The sequence below is a fragment of the Nannospalax galili genome, unplaced genomic scaffold, assembly GCF_000622305.1.
Source record: "Nannospalax galili isolate Female #2095 unplaced genomic scaffold, S.galili_v1.0 scaffold162, whole genome shotgun sequence".
Lineage (NCBI taxonomy): Eukaryota > Metazoa > Chordata > Mammalia > Rodentia > Spalacidae > Nannospalax > Nannospalax galili.
Genome location: NW_008350388.1, coordinates 266877 through 286528, shown reverse-complemented (window position 1 = coordinate 286528; position 19652 = coordinate 266877). Strand labels below are relative to the sequence as shown.

Below are 19652 nucleotides of genomic sequence, written 5' to 3'. Positions count from 1 at the left end.
TGGACTCCAGGCCAGGGAGGATAAGGCCCTTGGCAGACAAATAGGAATTTGCTGTCAGAAGCATTTCCACTCTGAGCTGGTCTTGGCGCTGTAGGGAAACACAGCAGTTTCACTCAGGGTACTGGGTCTTTCACCCTGGAGACTTTTCTTTCCATTCCCAGCCCTACCATACTCATTTTCGAGAACTGGAACATCACCTGGGTCCTTGGATGAGGGGAGCTATGGCTAGGGATGCTTTGCTAGAGCACCTTCCAAGACCAAGAGTCAAAGGGACTGGAAGAAAGGCTAAGGACACAGTAATGGAAGAGTACTACAAGCTAGAGCCCCACTCAGAGAGCAAGGTGGGGTAACCAGTGGCACAAACAGAGCACCAGTCCCACTGAGTCTTTGTCCACTGAGGCTTTTATTAGCATGGGCATGAAAGTTACATTCTGTACAGGGTGACGTGAGCCTTGGGCACTGAAACCACACTTGACCTCCTCGGGCCAACCAAGGAGAGAATGATTAACCAACTCCATTACTGTTGGTTTTAACTGGCAGTCACTGAAGGCTGTCCTGTGTGGCCCCAAACACAGGATGGGTGTATGAGATAGAAGATTGCTAACTGCATTTGTTAGTGTAAGTTTAGCTTTTTTTGGAGGCACAGCTAAGAGTATTTATTGCCATCAATTTACCCTTTAGCTATGTGGTCAGCTTAGGGCCCGAACTGCTCTTTGGTTTCTATTTTGTTTTGTTGAGACTCACATATCTCAGGCTAGCCTTGAACTCACTATGTAGCTGAGGATGATGTTGAACTTCTGATCCTCCTGCCTCCCATCCCCTGAGTTGCTGGGGTTACAGGGTGTGACATCACTTGCTTTCTGTGGCACTAGGGATTGAGCCCAGGGCTTCATGCATGCTAGGTAGGCACTGTACTATGAAACTCCAACTCCAACCCCTTCTGTGGTGTTTTTTTTAATGTGTGTGTGGTATGTGTGGAATGTGTGTGTGTGTGTGCTCACATTTGTGGGTGCACATGTGTATGGAAGCCCAAAGTTAATGTGTCTTCCTCACTCCCTCTCCACTTTATTCACTGGTGCAGGGTCTCTTCTGAACCTGGAGTTTGCCGATTCCTGCTCATCTCACTAGTTAGCTTGCCCTAGAGATCCCTTATCTTTGCATCCTGAGTGCCGGGATTACAGGTGTCTGTCACACCTGCCTGGCTTTTATGTGGGTTTCTGGGGATCTGAACTCCAGTCCTCATGGTTGTCCTGCAAGTGTTCTATTCACTGAGTCATCTCCCCCACCCCTGCTCAGTTCATTTTTTAAATTTAAATTTTTAATTATTTGTATATGTGTATGTGTGTGTATGATGTACATGTGTGCCACAGTTTATGTGTAGAGATCAGAAAGCAATTTTGTGGCGTTGGATCTCTCTTTCTGCCTTCATGTGGGTTCCAGGAACTGAACTCAGGTCCTCGGGCTTGTGCCTTTACCTGCTGAGCCGTCTCCCTAGCCTCCTGGTTCATTTTTAAACTAAGCAGTAACAATTAGTTTGAGGATGGCTTGCTGAAATGTTAACATTTGAAAGCTTTACTTCTTTAAGAATCTGCCTCTTTTCCTGTTTCTCAAATTCCTTGCCTGCCCTAGCAGTACCACTGGAACAAATCCTTCACTTTTGGGACCTCCATCTGTGAAAGGCCACATTAATGACACTCAGCTCATACATCAGAGGGAGGACTGATAGCTGTGCAAGGGTTGAGTGCTCCCTGCCATTGATATGTAGTAGGTACTCCATGTATCAGCTGTAATTATTGAGTTAACAGTGGTGGCTTTCATTCTAATTTTAATTGGTCCCTCTTTGAGGAGTTTCTTTTTTCCTGACATCTGCTCATTTGGTTTCCTGTCAAGTTTTGGAAATTCTGGACTCCAAAGGGACTAGATGGCCACCTGAGCCATATAGTTCCTACAGGCATACTGCAGAGAGGTGTCTGTCCCTACCACACCCAAGTTCCCTGGCATCCACCCACTCCTTGGAGTGGTCTCTTCTATCTCCCTCCTCTGCCTGGTGTCCTGAACATCTCTTCCAGCTTGTTCCCTTCAACTCATAAACAAACTCAATATTCTCAGTTCACCTGTGCTGGAATCAGCTGTGGGAGACTCACTCCTGTTAACCCAACAATGGGAGGGTGTGTTTACAAAACCAACCTCCAAGTGGGAAGATTGGCAAGTTCCTTTGCCAAATGTACCCCACTCCTACTCGGCCCATCTTATCCATGCTCTTCTTGACTACAGGCCTCAGCAAGAATGAGACCTGCCATTGTCCAGGACTGCTTGTCCCTCTCACTGCCAGCTGTTCTTGCTCTGTCCCCAGTCTTACTCTGACATTACTCTAGCTGGGGCCCCTGAGGTAGGTGGCCATCATCTAGGTGATTCTTTGTTAGAGCTGTATACCATCTGTCAACTCAGTTTCTTTTCTATACTGTCTTGACCTCATGTCGTTTCCCTGTTCTCTTCTGAGCCTCAGGCTCTTCCCTCACAGCTATCTGGCCTCTTCTTTGTTCTTTGCTTCTTCAGGGTCTGGTAGGGCTGAACCTCAGGACCTTCTGTCCTCACGCCACCCACTTTCTGGGTGACCCCACCCAGAAGCCGCTCCCTTCTGTTCACTGAAGCCTCCACTTCTGTCCTCTCCCCTGAGCTCAGAGTCCCGGTAGAGCCCTTGCCTGCTGTCCTCTGGGTGTCCTCAGGCAAAAGGATCAGATGTGTCCACAGATCTGCCTTTCACTTGGAAATCTCAGGTCTGTCGCCATCATCTACATCGGAATCTAGGGCTCCCTGTCCACTCCCAGTCTTCTACCCACATTCTACCCTCACTCTCTTTCTCTACGGTGACCACTGTAGTTCATAGGGTATCTGTCTCTATCTCAGGGCAGCTGGCTGGGGACTGAGGAATGAGAGCTTGATGTGCAAGTCCCAGGCACAGCCAGTGTCAGTCTGTTTTGAGGCTGTCCAAGAGCAGAGTGGGGAGGTGTGGGGAGTTGGCCACTGCTCATCATAGGGTCAGAGGGGGACACACACCTCTCTGACATTTTACTTACCATACACACCATTCTGTGATTTCCATTCCTCATTCGTTTTAACCTGTGCTGTACCCCTTCTACCACCCCATATTAAATAATCTAAAATCAGGAGGCTCTTGTAATCATTGATGTGTTTCGGTGTTATTTTCTCCTTTTTCAGTCCATAAAATAAAGCTAGATTTTAGGTGGCTTTATTATTTTTTTTTTCCTTTTTTGAGACAGGGTTTCACTATATAGTTCAGGTTGGCCTTGAACTCTGGACAGTGCTCCTTCCTCAGCCTCTTGAGTGCTAGAATGACAGGTGTGACCTCCCTCCCCCCAATGGCCAGCTCCTTTTCTTGTCTTCTTATGTTCAGTGACACATGGTGTTATTTTCTCTGCATCCTGGGCTGCCTTCCTTTGAGCTGTTCAAAAGAAGGCATATGGTGGGTCTCTTTATAACCCTAGGCTCAGCCCAGGTCCTCGGCTAGGCAGTCATTCTCTTCACTAAGGTTCAGTTTCAGCTGTTTGGCTCTGGGAGGCTGGCTGACTCACACCACCCAAATTCTTAGTCATGAGAGGGATGCTTTCTTACAAATTTAGAAATGAAGATTTGCCTGGTCTGGGGCAAGATGGAGACACATCCCCAGAGTTTTGCTTCCTAGTGGCCAAGTTGGACTCTATAGATGCAAATGAGGGGAAGAGTCAGGTGAAAGCATACTCCTGGGGATATTTCTGTCCACCAAGAGACCCTCCTTCACTTGTAGACCAAGGCCAGGCTTCTGGCTAAGAGTGTAGCCCTTACAGTAACTAGGGAACACAAAGCATTTTGACTATTCAGCTATTTTATTGGTCACAGAAATCAACAAATCATTTATCTTTTGGCTTGAGACAGGGTCTCATGTAGCCTACGCTGGCCTCAAACCTCTAATTACTGTGTAACTGAGGATGACCTTTAAATTCCCAATCCTTTGGTATATACCATCATACCTGGCTAACATTTGCTTCCAGAGTGAATTAGAAATTAATTGAGAGGGTGAAAATTTTACTCATTAAAAAAAACCCTCTTAAGCTAAGGAGGTACTCAGTCGGTAGAGTCCTTGCTTAGCATGTGTGAAACCCTGGGTATGGTGGTGTGTGCCTGTAATCCCAGTACTTGGCAGTGCAGGTCATCCTTGGCTATGTAGTGAGTTTGAGGCCAGCTTTGGAAATGTGAGACTGTGTGAGACTCAAAAAGCCCCAACCCCCATCCTCTTTATGAATATAGCAAGATGTAAGTAGCTTTAGAAAAGGCAAAGGAAAAAACTTCAGAAATCAGTTGTTCTGTATTTTCACAGAATTGTTTGCTGTGCACATATATAGATGCAGTTACACAAATGGCAAAGTGCATCCTGCTTTTCCACTTAATAAGTGGTCAGGAATCCTGCTCTCGTTGCTGTTCCATGTTGGATGGAGCACATGTGAGCCAGTCTCTACTTGCGGACTTGCAGATGTTTTTTCTAGAAGCTTGGCATTTAAATCTCTGTGATGAAGGTTTCTGGAATTTGTTCTTTTTTGTTTGTTTGTACTTTGTTTTGTTGAGACAAGGTCTCACATAGCCCAAGCTGGCCTTTGAACTTGCTAGGTGGCTGAGGTTGGCTTCCTCTTGATCCTTCTGTCTCTGTCTCCCCAGTGCTAGGACTACAGTGTGTACCACCATACCTGGTGCTCCTTTTTTTAGACAAGGTCTCACTATGTGATCCAGGCTGGCCTCAAACTCATTCTGCCTCTCCCTCCTTGGCTTGGGCTGTGTTCTTAATGTGACTTACATCTTAGATCCACAGCTAAGAGCCTTAATGAAAGGATATTCTTTCATGAAGAACACAGTTATTCCTCCCCTTACACACTATCAAATGTTACAGCAAGGGCCAGTGAGATGGCTTGGTGGGAAGGGTGCTTGCCTCCGAGCCTGATGACCTGAGTTCAATCCTTGGAACCTACATGACAGAAGGAGAGAACTGGCTCTTGCAGGTTGTCTTCTGACATTCACATGCACATGTGAGTGAACACCCATCCACCCATCCATCCACCCCCCAACACACTCAAATGTAAAAAGTTGTAAGGCTTGGTTTATCTATTATGTGGAGATTTTACTAGAATGAATTCTGGAGAGTAAAACTAACCTCCTCATGACTCTGTTCCTAGATTATGAGAATAAACTGATCTAGAACCTGTGATTCATTTTTTACCATCCATGGTTAGCTCTTTGTAGATACCGCCCCCCATCCCCCACCCCATGTGCATAACCAGTTTGACTAGAAGGTAATAGGTAGCTTTGAAATTAATCGCATTACTTTGCAGAGGGTTAGAATATTGCCAGTATTGTTTCTCAGTGCTTTTTATATTCATGCTAAATGTTAAACATTCTGCCCCACCTAAAACTGCAGAGATATGGGAGGCACATTTATGATCCTTATAGAGCTCAGAGTTGAGTGGAGGAGAGCTAACATTAACTCATGGTCTGTGACTCCCATGGAATCACACATGTGGCTGGAACAGGGTGTGAGGGGACCAGGAACTGAGCACTGGGAAGGAGCAGGGAAGTTTTTGCTGGGGCTAGTTTTGAATGGAGCTGCTTGAGGTGGATGGGGATTTTCCAGTTGGATAAGGAAAAAAGGATATTTCAAATGGGCAGAGGAAGTATCAATTGAAAGCTGGTGGCTTAAGGCCAGAGGGGTTGTCACTGAAGGACAGGCAGGCAGTTTGTGGCAGAAAAGGTTCAGGTTGTAGAACTAGAAGGCTGACCCCAAACCCCATGACCTTGGTCAACCTCTTCCCTAAGTTCCTTCATATCTTGAGTGACTTTCTCTGTATCAGATAACCCATGACCATTAACCCACAATTACATCAGACAATGCATGCAAAGAATAGAATAGCATCTGCAGAGTAAGTGGAGTAAGCTAGGTAATCCAGAGCAATTTTAGCCCTTATTGTTGTTTTTGTCATTACGATTTTTTTAAAGGTAGGGTTCTCACTGAGTAGCCCAAGCTGACCTTGAACCAGCAATATGCCTGCTTAGATGTATTTACCAACCCCAAACCCTGAGATATTACTGGGACTCAGTGTGAGGTTATTTCTGGACCAAGGGCCAGAAAAGGTGGATGCCTAACATTAACTCAGTTGTTTTCAGAGCCCTGGAGGAATGGAGCTGTGTAATGAACCTGTATCTTATTGTTATTCTGCGTCTCAGATTAATATTTAAAAAGAGCATGGATTCGTTCCCTTGTGATGTCAGCCCCTAAGTTAATGGGTGTGCGTGTTATTCATGGGAAGATTGGGATAGCTCTTTAATCTCTATCCTCTATTCTTGCTTTTAACCAGACTTGTGAATTTTCCATTATATTTGGCTCAGAATTTTTGGCAACACATTGTATTGTAACAGGGTTAATAACGCCAGTCTTAGGCCGGGTTAGTGAGTGATCTCTGTATGTAGTGGCTAACTCTTTCCACCAGGGGGTGGTGCAGCCCTGCTTCCCGTACTCTGATGATGGCTTGGACAGTGCTCAGAGGTTAATGACCCGAAAGATGCAACAAGCCGTAGCTTTGCACACAAAAATCTATTAAAAGAACAAAAGCTTGGTTATTTAGCAACACATAACCATAGAATTTTGCGTATGCCGAATATATATTGGTATGGGTGCCAAATAGAAAAATCTCCTGACAAGCCAGGTCTGATGATATGGGAAGGACTACACCACTGTCTACTCAGGAGGCCGAGGCAACAGGATTGCAGGTTCAAAGCCAGCCCAGGCACGGGGTGAGACTACCAGACACAGACTAGAAGTTGAGCTAGAGGATTAGTTTCATTTCCCATGCAGATCACATTGATTTCTCTCTGTGTCCTTGGATTGGTGTGTAAGATTTTTGGAGTCAGACACACTGCCCTGTGCCACGAGGCCCCACACGTGGTGTGTAAGATTTTGAAACTGGCACCAGCATCATCTTGTGGTTCACAAGCAAACATGGTACAGTGGTCAAAGTGCCTTGCCGGGGTGACTCAGCTGTTGGCCCGAGTTATTATTTGGTTTAAGCAGAAGAAGCTGCAATAAATACTAATTGTAGCAAGCTGTTAAATCCCCTAATAAATTGACTTGTAATTTTATTTGCCTCTTAATCTAAATGTTTTTGTTTAAGGGAATGAAAGAGTTTTGAATGACTAATTGTGTTTCTTTACTTTCATACAGAAAACTCCTCCTGCAAAGATATGTAGGTAAGTTCAAAGAAAACACCTCAAAGGTACAAGATTTAACTTTAAAGATTTATTTTTATTTACATGCATGTGTTTGTGTCCGTGTGCATGTCTGCCACATGTGTGGAGGTGCCCTCTGAGGCCAGAAGAGGTGTTAGATATCTTGGAACTGGAGTTACAAGTGACTGTGAGATGCCCAGTGTGGGTGCTGAGGTCTGAAATGGAGTCCTCTGGAGAAGCACTAAGTGCTTAACCACTGAGCCATCTCTTTGGCCCTTCACCTGATTTGAACTTAGTTGATAAACTGCTGAAAGGGGAATTTATTATAATCAGTCACAGATTTCTGTTTTGTGGGGTTTTTTGAAATTATTCTCTACTTTCTGCAATATTTAAGTCTGGAGGGGAATCAACCCATTTTCTATTTCACAGTGGATGCCCAAAACTTCACTAATATTTGTGTAGCAATGATAGAAAGTGAAGATGAAAAACATGGAAACAACTTAAAATGTTAAGAGTAAAAAGGGGGTGTGGTGAGATGGTTTGGTTGGTAAAGTGCTTGCTGTGCAAGCCATAAGGACCTGAGTTCGATCCCCAGCACACACATAAAGAGCCCAGTGTGGCGGCATGTGCTTGTAACGGACCCAGCAGTGGGGAGGCAGAGACAGGTGTATCCCTGGTGCTTATGGGCCAGCCTGCGTAAATAAGCAAGTCTTAGGTCCCAGTGACCTTGTCCCAAAAGACAAAGTAGATAGCTCCTGAGGAATGACACCCAAGATTGACCTCTGGCCTCTACATGCATGCTCACACATGTGCAACCATACCCATGTGTGCACTCCCATACAAGTGTACCACCACGTCATGAACACACATAGACACACAGACACATGCACATACATAGACACATAAATATAAAACAATGTTTGCAGTTTACTGGCCCTCTAAGATTTTCCATGGTGGTAAAACAGGAGCCTGTACATGTCAGGGTTTGAATTGTGGTTGTGGCTGCAGCACAGTGCTTGTGGACAGGTTTCACGACCCTCTGTGCCTCAGTTTCCTGGGGAGAGTCTGTCCTGGGCCAGATACTCATGCAGGTCCCTGTGCCTACAGTGTCATTCTAACAGTGCCCAGTTGCTTTGAGTCCCCACCCCTATTCTTTGCAATGACTAAGAAGCCCTGTCCTGCAGGTGGCCGTCCTACAGGTGGAAAACCAGCAGCGCTGCTTTAGTAAATGGGTTTAGGTTTTTGTTTCAAGCATTTCTGGGCTTTCATACAGTCCAATCCCCGCCCCCTCTTTTGGCTTTTGTTGCAGATTGTAACTTGAAAGAAAAAATATAACACAAAACCTTAGGACTCATCCTCTTGTTTAAAGGAGATTAGCAGTTGTGGAAAAGCTACGAATGCTTACTAATTCCTGATATAGTCAGCGTGGCTCGAGGGCATTTGTGAGTATATTGCCTGCATGTATGTAAGTGCACCCATGTCATGCAGTGCCTGAGGAGGACAGAAGAGGCCATCAGATCTCCTGGAACTGGAGTTACAGACAATTGTTAGTTGCCATGTAGGTACTGGGATTTGAACATGGGTCTTCTGCAAGAACAGCCAGTGTTCTTAAATGCTGAGCCATCTCTCCAGCCCCAGTTTTGTGAAAATTTCTAAACATGCGCAGAAATAGAACTTAATGAAGTCGCTATGTCTGTCCCCCAGCTTCAATGAGTCTCAGCTTGTAGACCCACCCACTGCCTTCCTTCGGAATGGCTTTGAAGTGGATCCCAGCACCATAGCATTTCACCTGTAGTTCAGGATTACAGAGGTTTTTCTAATCAAGATTTGTATCCGGGAAATAAAAGTTAAGCAAGAATATTACTGTGAACTCCTACATACCCATCGCTACTGTTTTTGTATTTATGCTTTCTTTCTCTTTCTCTTTCTCTCACTTCCTCTCTCCCTCCCCCCCTCATACACACACACACACACACACACACACACTCACACACACCCTTCCTCCCATATATACACGAATACATACATATTATGCAATATATGTAATATATATTATTTCCTTTATTTTTCTGATGCAATTGAGAATAAGTTGCAGAGACCATGACCCTATCCTTAAACACTTTTGTCTCCTAAACTCAACCATCTCTTATATAACCAAAGTGCTGTTACATTTAGAAGACTGACATTGATGCAGTGCTATTGTCTAAGATTGGGTCCATGTTTAATTTTGCCACTATCCCATTTTGTCCTCAGGACAACATACGTCTTTCTTATCCTTTAATCTGGGTCAATCTGGGTCAGTCCTTTAACCTTTTCTTTTCATTTTTTGACTTGCCTTCACATTAGAATTTTTATTGCATTTATTTATGGTGGTGTATGTGTATATATTTATATGTGGGGAATGCATGTGCCATGGCACGCCTGTGGAAGTCAGTGGACAATTTGATGGAGATGGTTCTCGCCTTCTGCCATGTGGGACTCGGGGATTGAACTCAGGCCGGCAGGCTTGGGAGCAAGTGCCTTTACCCTCCAAGCCGTCTTGCCAGGCTGACCTTCACCTCTTGGAAGAGTCTAGGCTTGTGAGCTGTGGCCTAAGTTTGGGTTTGTTGCAGCATTTCCTCGTGATTCAATTCAGGTCTGCATGTTAGGCAGAAGTACCACACATGTGATGTGTCCCAAGTGCATCGTATCAGGAAGCACATGATGGATCTGCCCTGTTATTGGAGAAATTGAGAACGGTGGCTTAGACAAGGTGGTGGCCGATAATGATGTGATATACTTTCCACTCTCCCCGCTGCCTTCATCTTACTCCTGATTGTGGTCTCCTCTCCCAATCTGCCTCTTGTGTATTTGGGAGCATCTGACAGGCACACCTTTCTGGGGTGATCCAACTCTGGTTTTCAGGTGTTCTGCGAATGTCAGGCTTGAGGAATCAGTCGGCTGAGCCACAGAGAAGGAAATGCCTGGCTGTGAGCAGAGCACATAATTGAGAGAGATTTGGGTAGTGAGACTCTCAGAGGCTGGTGGGGAACTGGGTTGGCCACCCAGGTTCTTGATCGCCTGCAGATTCCAGTGGATGGTTTCTGCCTCCGTGCTCTGTAGGAAGTGCTTTGATGTTGGAAGTTGATGTGGCCTGTTTTATCTGCCTGTCCACAGTGCCCTCTTCCTCCTGGCCGCTGCAGGGTGCCTTCCTTTCAATGACTCTCAGGTAAGACCAGGTGAACTCATTGTGCCTTCAAAGAATTGTTGACTCTGTGAAGCTCACAGATGTGTAGCATTTCTACTCCTTTCTTTTTAGAATCAGGGTAGCCTGGCCTAGCAGAGACATTCAAAAAACCATCAGGCTACCTGCCTTTTGGCCCAGCTGTATCATTTCTCTAGGCATTAGAACTCTGGCTCCTGGGGGCATGTAGTCTACCTTCTGTGAGTGCCTTGGGAACCTGTGATCCTATACCTAAGTCACCCCAGCCTCCAGAACTGAGTCAGATTGGTGTTCCCATGCCACCCCAGGACCTTTTCTTCTGCAGTGGTTTTTACTCTGTCATCCTGTGCCCAAGTCAGGTTTACCTTAGACCCTGAGGGCCTTTTTATTTTATTTTTTTTCTTTTTCTGGTCTTTTTGAGACAGGGTCTCCCTGTAGCCCATAGTTCCAGATGGTCTGGAACTCACTATGTAGATCAGGCTGGCCTTGAACTTACAGAGATCCGTCTGTCTCTGCTTCCCAAGTGCTGGGACTAAAGGTGTGTGCTACCACACCCAGCTCTACTGAGGGTCTTTTTTACCCCCAGTAGTCAGTTCATTGCTAGGATTTTCTTCCTTGCTCACCTTTCTTCCTTTCTCCCCTAGGATTCTTTTATTTTAAAAAAGATTTATTTTATTTTTAATTGTGTGTATGTGTGTGTGTGTGTGTGTGTGTGTGTGTGGTTTACATGTGAGTGCAGGTATCCCTGGAGGCCAGAAGAGGGTATTGGATCCCCTGGAGCTAGAGTTATGGGTGGTTGTGAGCCACCCAACTTGGATGCTAGGCACTGAACTCAGGTATCCTTACTCACTGAGCCAGCTCTTTAATCCCATCCCCTGGCATTAAGTCCCCAAATATCTCACACTGAGCCAGGCTCCAAGGGTAGAAAGATTAGTCAGACCTGGCAGAAGTTGGAGTCCATTTAGAGCAAAGGGGAGAGAAACAGACACGGCAACAGGTCATTATAACACAAGGAGGCCAGGGCCCTGTTCAGGGAGTCGTGAATTCTGGGAAGCAGCAGAGACCCTGGAAATAGGAGCAACTAATGATTGTAGGGAGCCTGCTGTGTGCTGGGCTCTGTGCCAAAGCTTTATGTACCCTGTCTTCATGAAAGTCTACAACATGGGGCTGGGAGATGGCTCAGTGAGTACAGCACTTGAGGACCTGAGTTCAGATTCTCAGTGTCCATGTTAAAAAAAAAAAAAAAAAAACCAACAACAAACAACCAGTAGTGGTTGTGCAGGCTTATAATCCTAGTGCCAGGAGGCAGAGGCAAGAGGATCCTAGGGGCCCCTAGCTATCTGATGAGTTCCAGGTTAGTGAGAGACACTGTCTCAAAAGGTAGGGAACCAGTACAGGAAGTCACCCAAAGTCAAGCTCTGGCCTCCACATGTATGTGCATGTGCTTGTCACCTGTACAGACACACACACAAAGAGAGACAGGAAAAATAAGTTTCACAATTTTGAAAGGGCAGGGACTGTTTTGTGTTCATTTTATAACTAAAGAATGGTGTGGCCCAGACATGGTCAGCTAATGGATACATGGAAATTTTAGAATTAACCCAAATCTTTGTGCTGCTGGGGCAAAAAACTGCTTTCTGGAACTAAATATGGAAGAACTAAGAGGAGTTAACTAGGGAAAGAAAGTAGGCCAAGGTACAAGTTCAGGGTAGGTCATGAATATTTGGGGATTTAACGTTATTGAGCACCTACTATGTGTCTACTTGGTTCTAATCCCTGCCCTTCTGGAATTTAAAATTTAGAGGAGAGGAGACAGAGTAAAGAAATTATGGGGTGGAGTAGGTGATACTAAGTCCTATGGATAACAATAAAGAGGAAGGAGTCAGAGCTGGGGGTGGAGCTCTGAGGGAGAGCTTGCCTACCGTGTCAGGCCCTGGGGCTCCACCCTCCAGCATTGCAAAAAGAAGTATATACACAAATAGGGAGGGGTCTCCTTGGCTGAGTTATAGGGGAGGCATTCACACTCAAGAAAATGCAGACCATCCTTATCTTTGGGTTGGGGGGCTGTAGATGTGACTAAGGGGGTTGACAAGGGCTTGTCATACTGGAGTTTGGATGTCATGAGCTTAGGTTTGAACACCATGGGGGTGGTGGCAGTGTGGGGAGTGGAGTTCTGGAGGACTCAGGAAGATGTTTTGAACCACTGGGTGGCAATGAGGAACTGACTCACGGCCCATTTGGAGCCTTGGCTCTGTGTTCACCACTGGGCTTCTAATTGCTGCACAAAATCCTTTTGTCTGTACTTAGCCTTTTTTTTTTCCTTTCTTAATTTTTAATCCTGTATTACAGTTTGATCCAGATGGATATTTTTGGGCTGTAATTCACTTCTTTTGTGTAGGTAAGTTACTGAAATCGTTTTAGATTTTACTTTGTATTCACTTTTTTGTTTGTTTTTTGAGACAGGGTCTCCTTGTAGGCTCTGCTGGCCTGGAACTTACTGTGTAGACAAGGCTGGCTGGCCTTGATCTCACAGAGATCCAGTTGTCTCTGTTTCCTGAGTGCTGGGATTAAAGGCATGTGCCACCACACCTGGCTGTGTATCCACTTTTGAGGGACCCTGGACAATAGGAAAATTAAATCCTCGGTATTACAATGAAAACTAAATGGACATTTTCTGTTCTTTTTTCCAATTTTGGAGTTTTCCTCAAATGCTTCCATTTCCGACAGAGTTTTTCTTTTGTGCAAACATTAACTCACCATGGCTTGGGTTTTACTTGGAATGCTGGTTGGTCTTCCCTAAAACGTGTGGGTGGGTACTCAGAAGGTCATGTCAAAAATTCTTTCTGTAGCATACAAAACCTAAAAAAGGTGAAATAAAAAGACCATTTTATTTCAACTCCTCTCTTCAGAAAAATCAGAAATCTCTGGGGTGTCTCGTTTCCATGTGCATCAGGGGAAGGAAATACAAACTGCCCCTTTGGTGTTACCTGCTGAGGTAACACAAGGAGGCCAGGGCCCTGTTCAGGGAGTCGTGAAGCATTCTTGGCTTGAAGGGCCGGCTGGGATTATCACGGAGGATGATGGAATTTGAACCTTTGCAACCTATTGTCTCCTCCTGTCAGTGTGTGTAACCCTCATAGGGAAAAGGGGACCAGTAGTTGCACTTTGGGGGCTCTTCTTCCTGTGGATTTTCTGCTTCCCTGAAAGTGTTGGCAGTTGCCAGTGACCCACATCACTTCATTTCTAGGGGCTTACAAAGTACTCCAGAAGTTGCAGAAGCCCAGCATATTAAGGTAAGCTTTTAATGTTTGGTGAGTTGACTGTTTAAACAGGTGAGACCCACTCGTCATAAAATTCTTCCATCTAACCAGAGACTCTGCAGTTAGGATAGCAAACAGCCTTCACAGACTATCTCTTTTTGCTGCTTGGGTCACTTACCCTGTGGCCCATTGCTACCTGTGTAGGACCAGTCTTCAGCTATGTATGCAGAGGCATGGAAGTCTCCACCTACTTCCTTCAGGGGCAACCATTTAGATGAGAATGTAATGAAATGCCTGTGACCTGCCCACATTACATCCAACTTAGAAGGGCAGCTCCTGAGCCTGGTGTGGTGGTACACGCCTTTAATCCCAGCACTTGGGAGGCAGAGGCAGGTGGATCTCTGTGAGTTCAAGGCCAGCCTGGTCTACGTAGCGAGTACATAGCTAGTTGGGGCTACAGAGAGACTCTGTCTCAAAAAGACAAAATAAATAAAATACAAAAAAGGGGGCAGCTCCTGTGCTCTTGTTTCCTCAGCTCTGCTCTAATGAGTTTATATCCAGAAGTCTCCCCAGCTGTCAGTCTTGTTAGCAGGTAGTCAGTGAAACAGCCTTGATGAGTGTAAAAGAATTCTGGCTTCCAGTGAGGCTGGCCAGCTGGCCTCTGGGTGACGGGGACGCCTGGAGGCCTAGAGAGGAAGACCTGGGGGTGACTCCTTCCTGAGGGTCATGCCCCTGTGACTTTCACGCAGTAGAGGCCTTTTATTCTTTGAAGTGTTTTTACGGCTGAAGCTGGTAGAGCCAGGTGTGGCTGTGCATACCTGTAATTTATTCCAGAACTCCAGACCCCGAAAGAGTTCAAGCCAGACTGGGCAATATAGTAAAACTATGCCTCAACAAAACAAAAGGAAAACAACAGCAAAATACAAGATGCCCAGTTAATTTTGAAGTTCAGATGAACAGCAAGTAATTATTTTAGTTTAAGTATTCCATGTGGATCGGAACATATACTAAAACATTACCATTTAGCTGTAATTTAATGTTATTGGAGTGTCCTGGATTTTAAAATGTATTTATTATTATTATTATTATTATTATTATTTGTGTGTGTGTGTGTGTGTGTGTGTGTATATGATGTGGGCATGCACATGCTGTAGTATGTGTGTTCTGTCCATCCACTAGGGGATCAAACTCAGACCCTCATACTTGCACAGCAAGTGCTCTTATCCACTGAGCCATCCCACTGGTCCTGGATATTTATCTGCTAAGCATGATCCCTGGAAGCCAGAAAGTCCAGTGGCTCAAGGTAGTTGATCAAGTTGATAATTGAACTCCTTTGAAAGTGGCCAACACACCATGGGAGGTAGTTAACCACAGGTAAGGATGTGTCAGGACCAAACTAGGAACTGCCTGTTAAAAATGAAGCAGGGTCCATTGATGGAAGCAGTTCAGAATTTGTATTTATAGCTTCTTTGATAGTTGTATGCCCACTGCCACAGTGAACTTTGCCATTAAAACCTGACTCACAGCTTAACGGGACTGCACTGTGGTTTATTCTTTCCCTACCTGGATAATCTAACCTGAAATAAAAATATACTTGTGTTAATAATAAAATGTATCTCTTTTTTGGAGACAGGGTCTTCCTACAGCCCCAGCTGGCCTGGTACTTGCTCTATAGACCAGGCTGACCTTGATCTCACAGAGATCCACCTGCCTCTGCCTCCCGAGTACTGGGATTAAAACATGCACTACCACCATGCCTGGTGAAATGGGTGATTTTTAAACAAAATAATCTTAAAAGCAATACAGAATTGTGATTGATTTATTATGGGTTTTTTTGTTTGTTTGTTTTGTTTTTTTGGTTTTTGAGATAAGGCTGGGCCATGTAGCTCCGGCTGTTCTGGAACTCCCTATGTAGCTGAGGCTGGCCTTGAACCTATGATCCTCCTGCTTCAGTCTCCTAAATTCTGGAATTACAGGCATATGTCACCACCAGAATTGTGATTTATTGGTTTATTTTAAAAGGAAATGTTCAGGGCTGGGGATATAGCTCAGTGGCAGAGTACTGGTCTAGTTTGCTTGAGGCCCTCGGTTCACTCCCCAGAACTGAAAAATTTTTTAAATGTTGAAATCTTGTTGAAAGAACAATTATATGCAAATCAAGATTCATGTTCTTTTTAATAATTACCTTTGTAGTCTCCCTTTTGGTCCTGTCTGTAGAGTAAGAATTTCCATTTACATCTAAAAGTTACCTTAGTAGTCCTCCTGTCTTATTAGGACAATATTACTATAGTATTTATAGGTTATATTACAAACTTTCTGGTGGTTCTAAAGTTATCTTCTCCTTTTGGTCCTTTTGCTGCTAATTAAAACTGGGAAACATGGAAATATTGAACCCTTTGCCTAAGATGGCAAGTGAGCAGAGTGACTGTGGAGCATGGGTCGCCTTGGTTACATTACTTTCTCTTCCTGTGTTGAGTGCAAGGAAGGCATGAGTTCTCTTCCCTTCAAATGTAAATGTCAAACTGTAAAGTTTACCTAGTAACCAGTCTTACACAACTTGTGCTTTTAACAAGCTTCTTGCAGGAGTCCTTCTATCATGTGGATCTTGAGACTCCAACTCGGGTTGGCAGGTTTGGTGGCAGGTGTCTTTACCCACTGTGCTATCTCCCTGGCCCTTAAGAAGCCATTTTAAACTGCCTATGAGTATTTCTCTATAGAGCTCACTTAAATACATGTGTGTATATACTGTGCTCTTGCCAAAATAATTTTAGATCTGATGAGGTAGTAGCTATAGTTAGAAAAAAAGTAGGTGCTAGAAGAATTTACATCAATTTTTGAATATGAAAAAATTTAAAATACACTGAGAATCAGACATGTTGGTTCACGCCTGTAATCCCATCACTTTCTAGGAGGATTACCACAGAAATCAAGGCCAACTTGGGCTACATAATACGTTTGAGGCCAGCTTGGGCTGTACAGTAAGAACCTGTTCAAACAATAAAACAAACAAACCATCAAAGCATAAATAAATAAAAATATGCTAAGCTATGTATATGGTGAAATGTCAAAATGTTGTAAACCATAGCTAAAATCTGGTTCAATACTCATTTTTTGTTTTTATAGTAGAATTTCATAGTAATTTAAAAATCAGATTGGGGCTGGAGAGATGGCTCAGCAGTTAAGAGCACTGACTGCGCTTTCAGAGGACCCGGGTTCGATTCCCAGCACCCACATGGCGGCTATGAACCGTCCTTAACTCCAGTTCCAGGGGAATCCGAAGCCCTCTTCTGACCTCTGCGGCATTGCACGACACGGGTGCACTCACACACATGCAGGCAATACATTCATACACATAAAATAAAAATAATAAATAAAATATTTTTTTAAAAATCAGATTGCCACCAGGCATGGTGGCTCATGCCTTTAATCCCAGCGCTTGGGAGGCAGAGGCAGGCAGATCTCTGTGAGTTCGAGGCCAGCCTGGTCTACATAGTGAGTTCCAGGACAGCTGGGGCTACAAAGAGACCCCCGTCTCAAAAAGACAAAAAAAAAAAAAAAAAAAAAAAAAAAAGTCAGATTGCCTTTCTGTGACCACTGCTCCGACAGTGGCTATTTAAGCAGTTGAAACCAGTGTTTCCAGACCATAGTGTGCACATATGTAGATGAGAATATATGCACATTGTTTTTCTCCCTCCCTCAGTACAGTCATTGAACACCTGGAAAATATGCTGTGTTAGTTGTTTTTGGAGTTACAGGCACCGACCCAGCCTTGAAGTCCTTCTCATTCACTGTTCTAGAATATTGCCAAGGCAAGAGGCAGAGGGAAATGGATGCTAGTACTGTCAAACAAACGTTCATTCTGTATTAAGAGAAACAAAGAATTTGAAAATCCGAAATCTTTGGTTCGAATGTGTTGACTTTTTTGTTTTTTATTTTTGTACTGTGGTAGGCAGAAATTGAATTAGGTGAAAATAGCCTGCTTTTAACATTTTTATTATTTTCTCTTTTTAGCTTTTTAATTGTATTGATATGAACTGCTGAATTAATGACTTCATTTAATAATTTTTTTCAGTGCTAGAAATATTTTATGTCTGAAGTAAGAAGAAAGGAAACCATAGTAAAATTGTTAATGGAAATTTATAAGTTTTTAAAAATTATGGAATTATAAAAAGTTATTTCAGGTTAACTAACAGGAATTTATCATGAATATAAAGTACTCTTCCTCCTATCGATAATTTAGGGAAATAGTATATTTGAAAATGACCATTTATAGATTTAAAAATCCCTTCCATCATTTCATATGTTTTGTCCTTTTCTCTCTCATTCCACAGTGACATTGACCAGCAGTATTTAAACTACATATTCAGGTAAGATAATATTAGAGGCAGGCAGATTTCTCTGAGTTCAAGGCCAGCCTGGTCTACACAGTGAGGGCCAGCTGGGGCTACAGGGAGACTCTGTCTCAGAAAGATCAAGGAAAAAGAGTTTTTTTTTCAAGAATACTGAGGTTCTATTTTCTAACCATATTTTAATTAGAGAGTTTTAAGCAAAAGGGCCTGTCAGGAAAGCAAGTTAAATAATTATGACTTGATCAAAATCTGAGGAATCCAAATAGCAGCCCTGCCCTCAGGCTGGGCAGGCAAAGCTTCTGCTGGCCTTGAACGAGGGGACTGTAGTGTAGGGATATTATTCTAGTGGGATATTATTCCAGTGCCCATACCTTCACTTCTAGACTGCATACCTGAATCTCTTACCCGAGTGGTCCTGAGTTTGGCTTCAGGGCCTTCCTAGGTCTGTCTTCCTAACTCAATTCTAGGCCTACAAAGCGTCAAAGTTGTTATGGGGAAGACAGGCCTGATCCAGCTGATGTGACACTCAGCATACTCTCAAAATTCAATATTTTAACCTAGACTTCAGGATGTTTTAAAGTACATTTGTTAAGGTAGTTGGTTGTTTGAGGCTTAATTTTTATAATTTTTTAAAAATAAATAATTTATTGAGAATTTCATACATGCATATAAGGTGTTTTGATCAAATCCATGCCTACTCCCTCCCCTCCACATGAAGTTATCAGAAAAAAGTGATGGGGAGATATGGGAGGAATTTTTGTAATTTTTAAGTATGGTATATGACCCCTGTGTACTCCTTTGCCCCAACCAAGCTTTTAGATTGCAACCTATTTGTAATTTGGAGTATGCGTTTAGCTTTCAAACAAGCTTTGTAAATTAGATGACATGATAATAAAGTCAGCCAGGGCCAGAAAAAGTAATACAAACATAGAGATGTGAGACCTTCATCAGACCTGTATGAACCCTCTTGCCAAAACAGAAGCCATTCTAAAAGCTTCTCACTCTCTGAGGATCTGGGTTCAGTCAAACTATACCAGTCAGTACATTCTAGTCAGTATAGACAATTTTCTTTCAGGCAAGCTCAGCTATTACTAGGTAAAATTGCGTGGAAATGTGTGTGTTTTTAATGCATTTTGGGTGCCTGTGTGTGCTTGAGAAGATTTCTTGACTGCTTTACTGTGGTTACTTTTCAGTGTGGTGCTCCTGGCCTTTGCCTCCCATCCCACAGGTAAGCCACTCGAGCGCGTGCCTGTCTTGCTGTTCAGCACAGGTCTGTAAGGCTGCTTCTCTCTGAAGACATCCTGTAGGAGTTTGAGAGAATGAATGGCTCACAGACTTGAAACTGCTTTGAGAGTGGGGAATGCAGGGTTGAGTACTTGCCTAGCATGCACAAGGCCCAGGGTTAATCCCCAGCACTGTATAACATGAAAGTGAAAAATATCCCGTGTTGGATTTACTGCCCAGGAATTCATTCTTATCCTTGCCAGAGTTGTTCAAAAACTTTTATTTTTTGAACTTTGAAAATTGTAAATTGGCCTATAAAGTATCAGGTCCCATTATATCATTTTCTGTGTG

The 19652-nt window shown here is 43.8% G+C and overlaps 1 protein-coding gene across 7 annotated transcripts in view; it reads left to right on the top strand.

Moving 5' to 3' along the window:
• The window catches only part of Tmem241 (transmembrane protein 241), a gene marked incomplete at its 5' end in the record, with an annotated part of 121622 nt that overhangs the window by 40814 nt on the left and 61156 nt on the right, over positions 1 to 19652 (top strand). For all 7 annotated transcript variants that reach the window (XR_003851829.1, XM_029570697.1, XM_029570696.1 and 4 more), the window contains 6 exon segments: positions 7262 to 7287; positions 10423 to 10474; positions 12818 to 12866; positions 13716 to 13761; positions 18060 to 18095; positions 19271 to 19305. Coding sequence is in view for 6 of the 7 variants with exons in the window: in XM_029570697.1 (XP_029426557.1) it covers positions 7262 to 7287; positions 10423 to 10474; positions 12818 to 12866; positions 13716 to 13761; positions 18060 to 18095; positions 19271 to 19305 (244 nt within the window).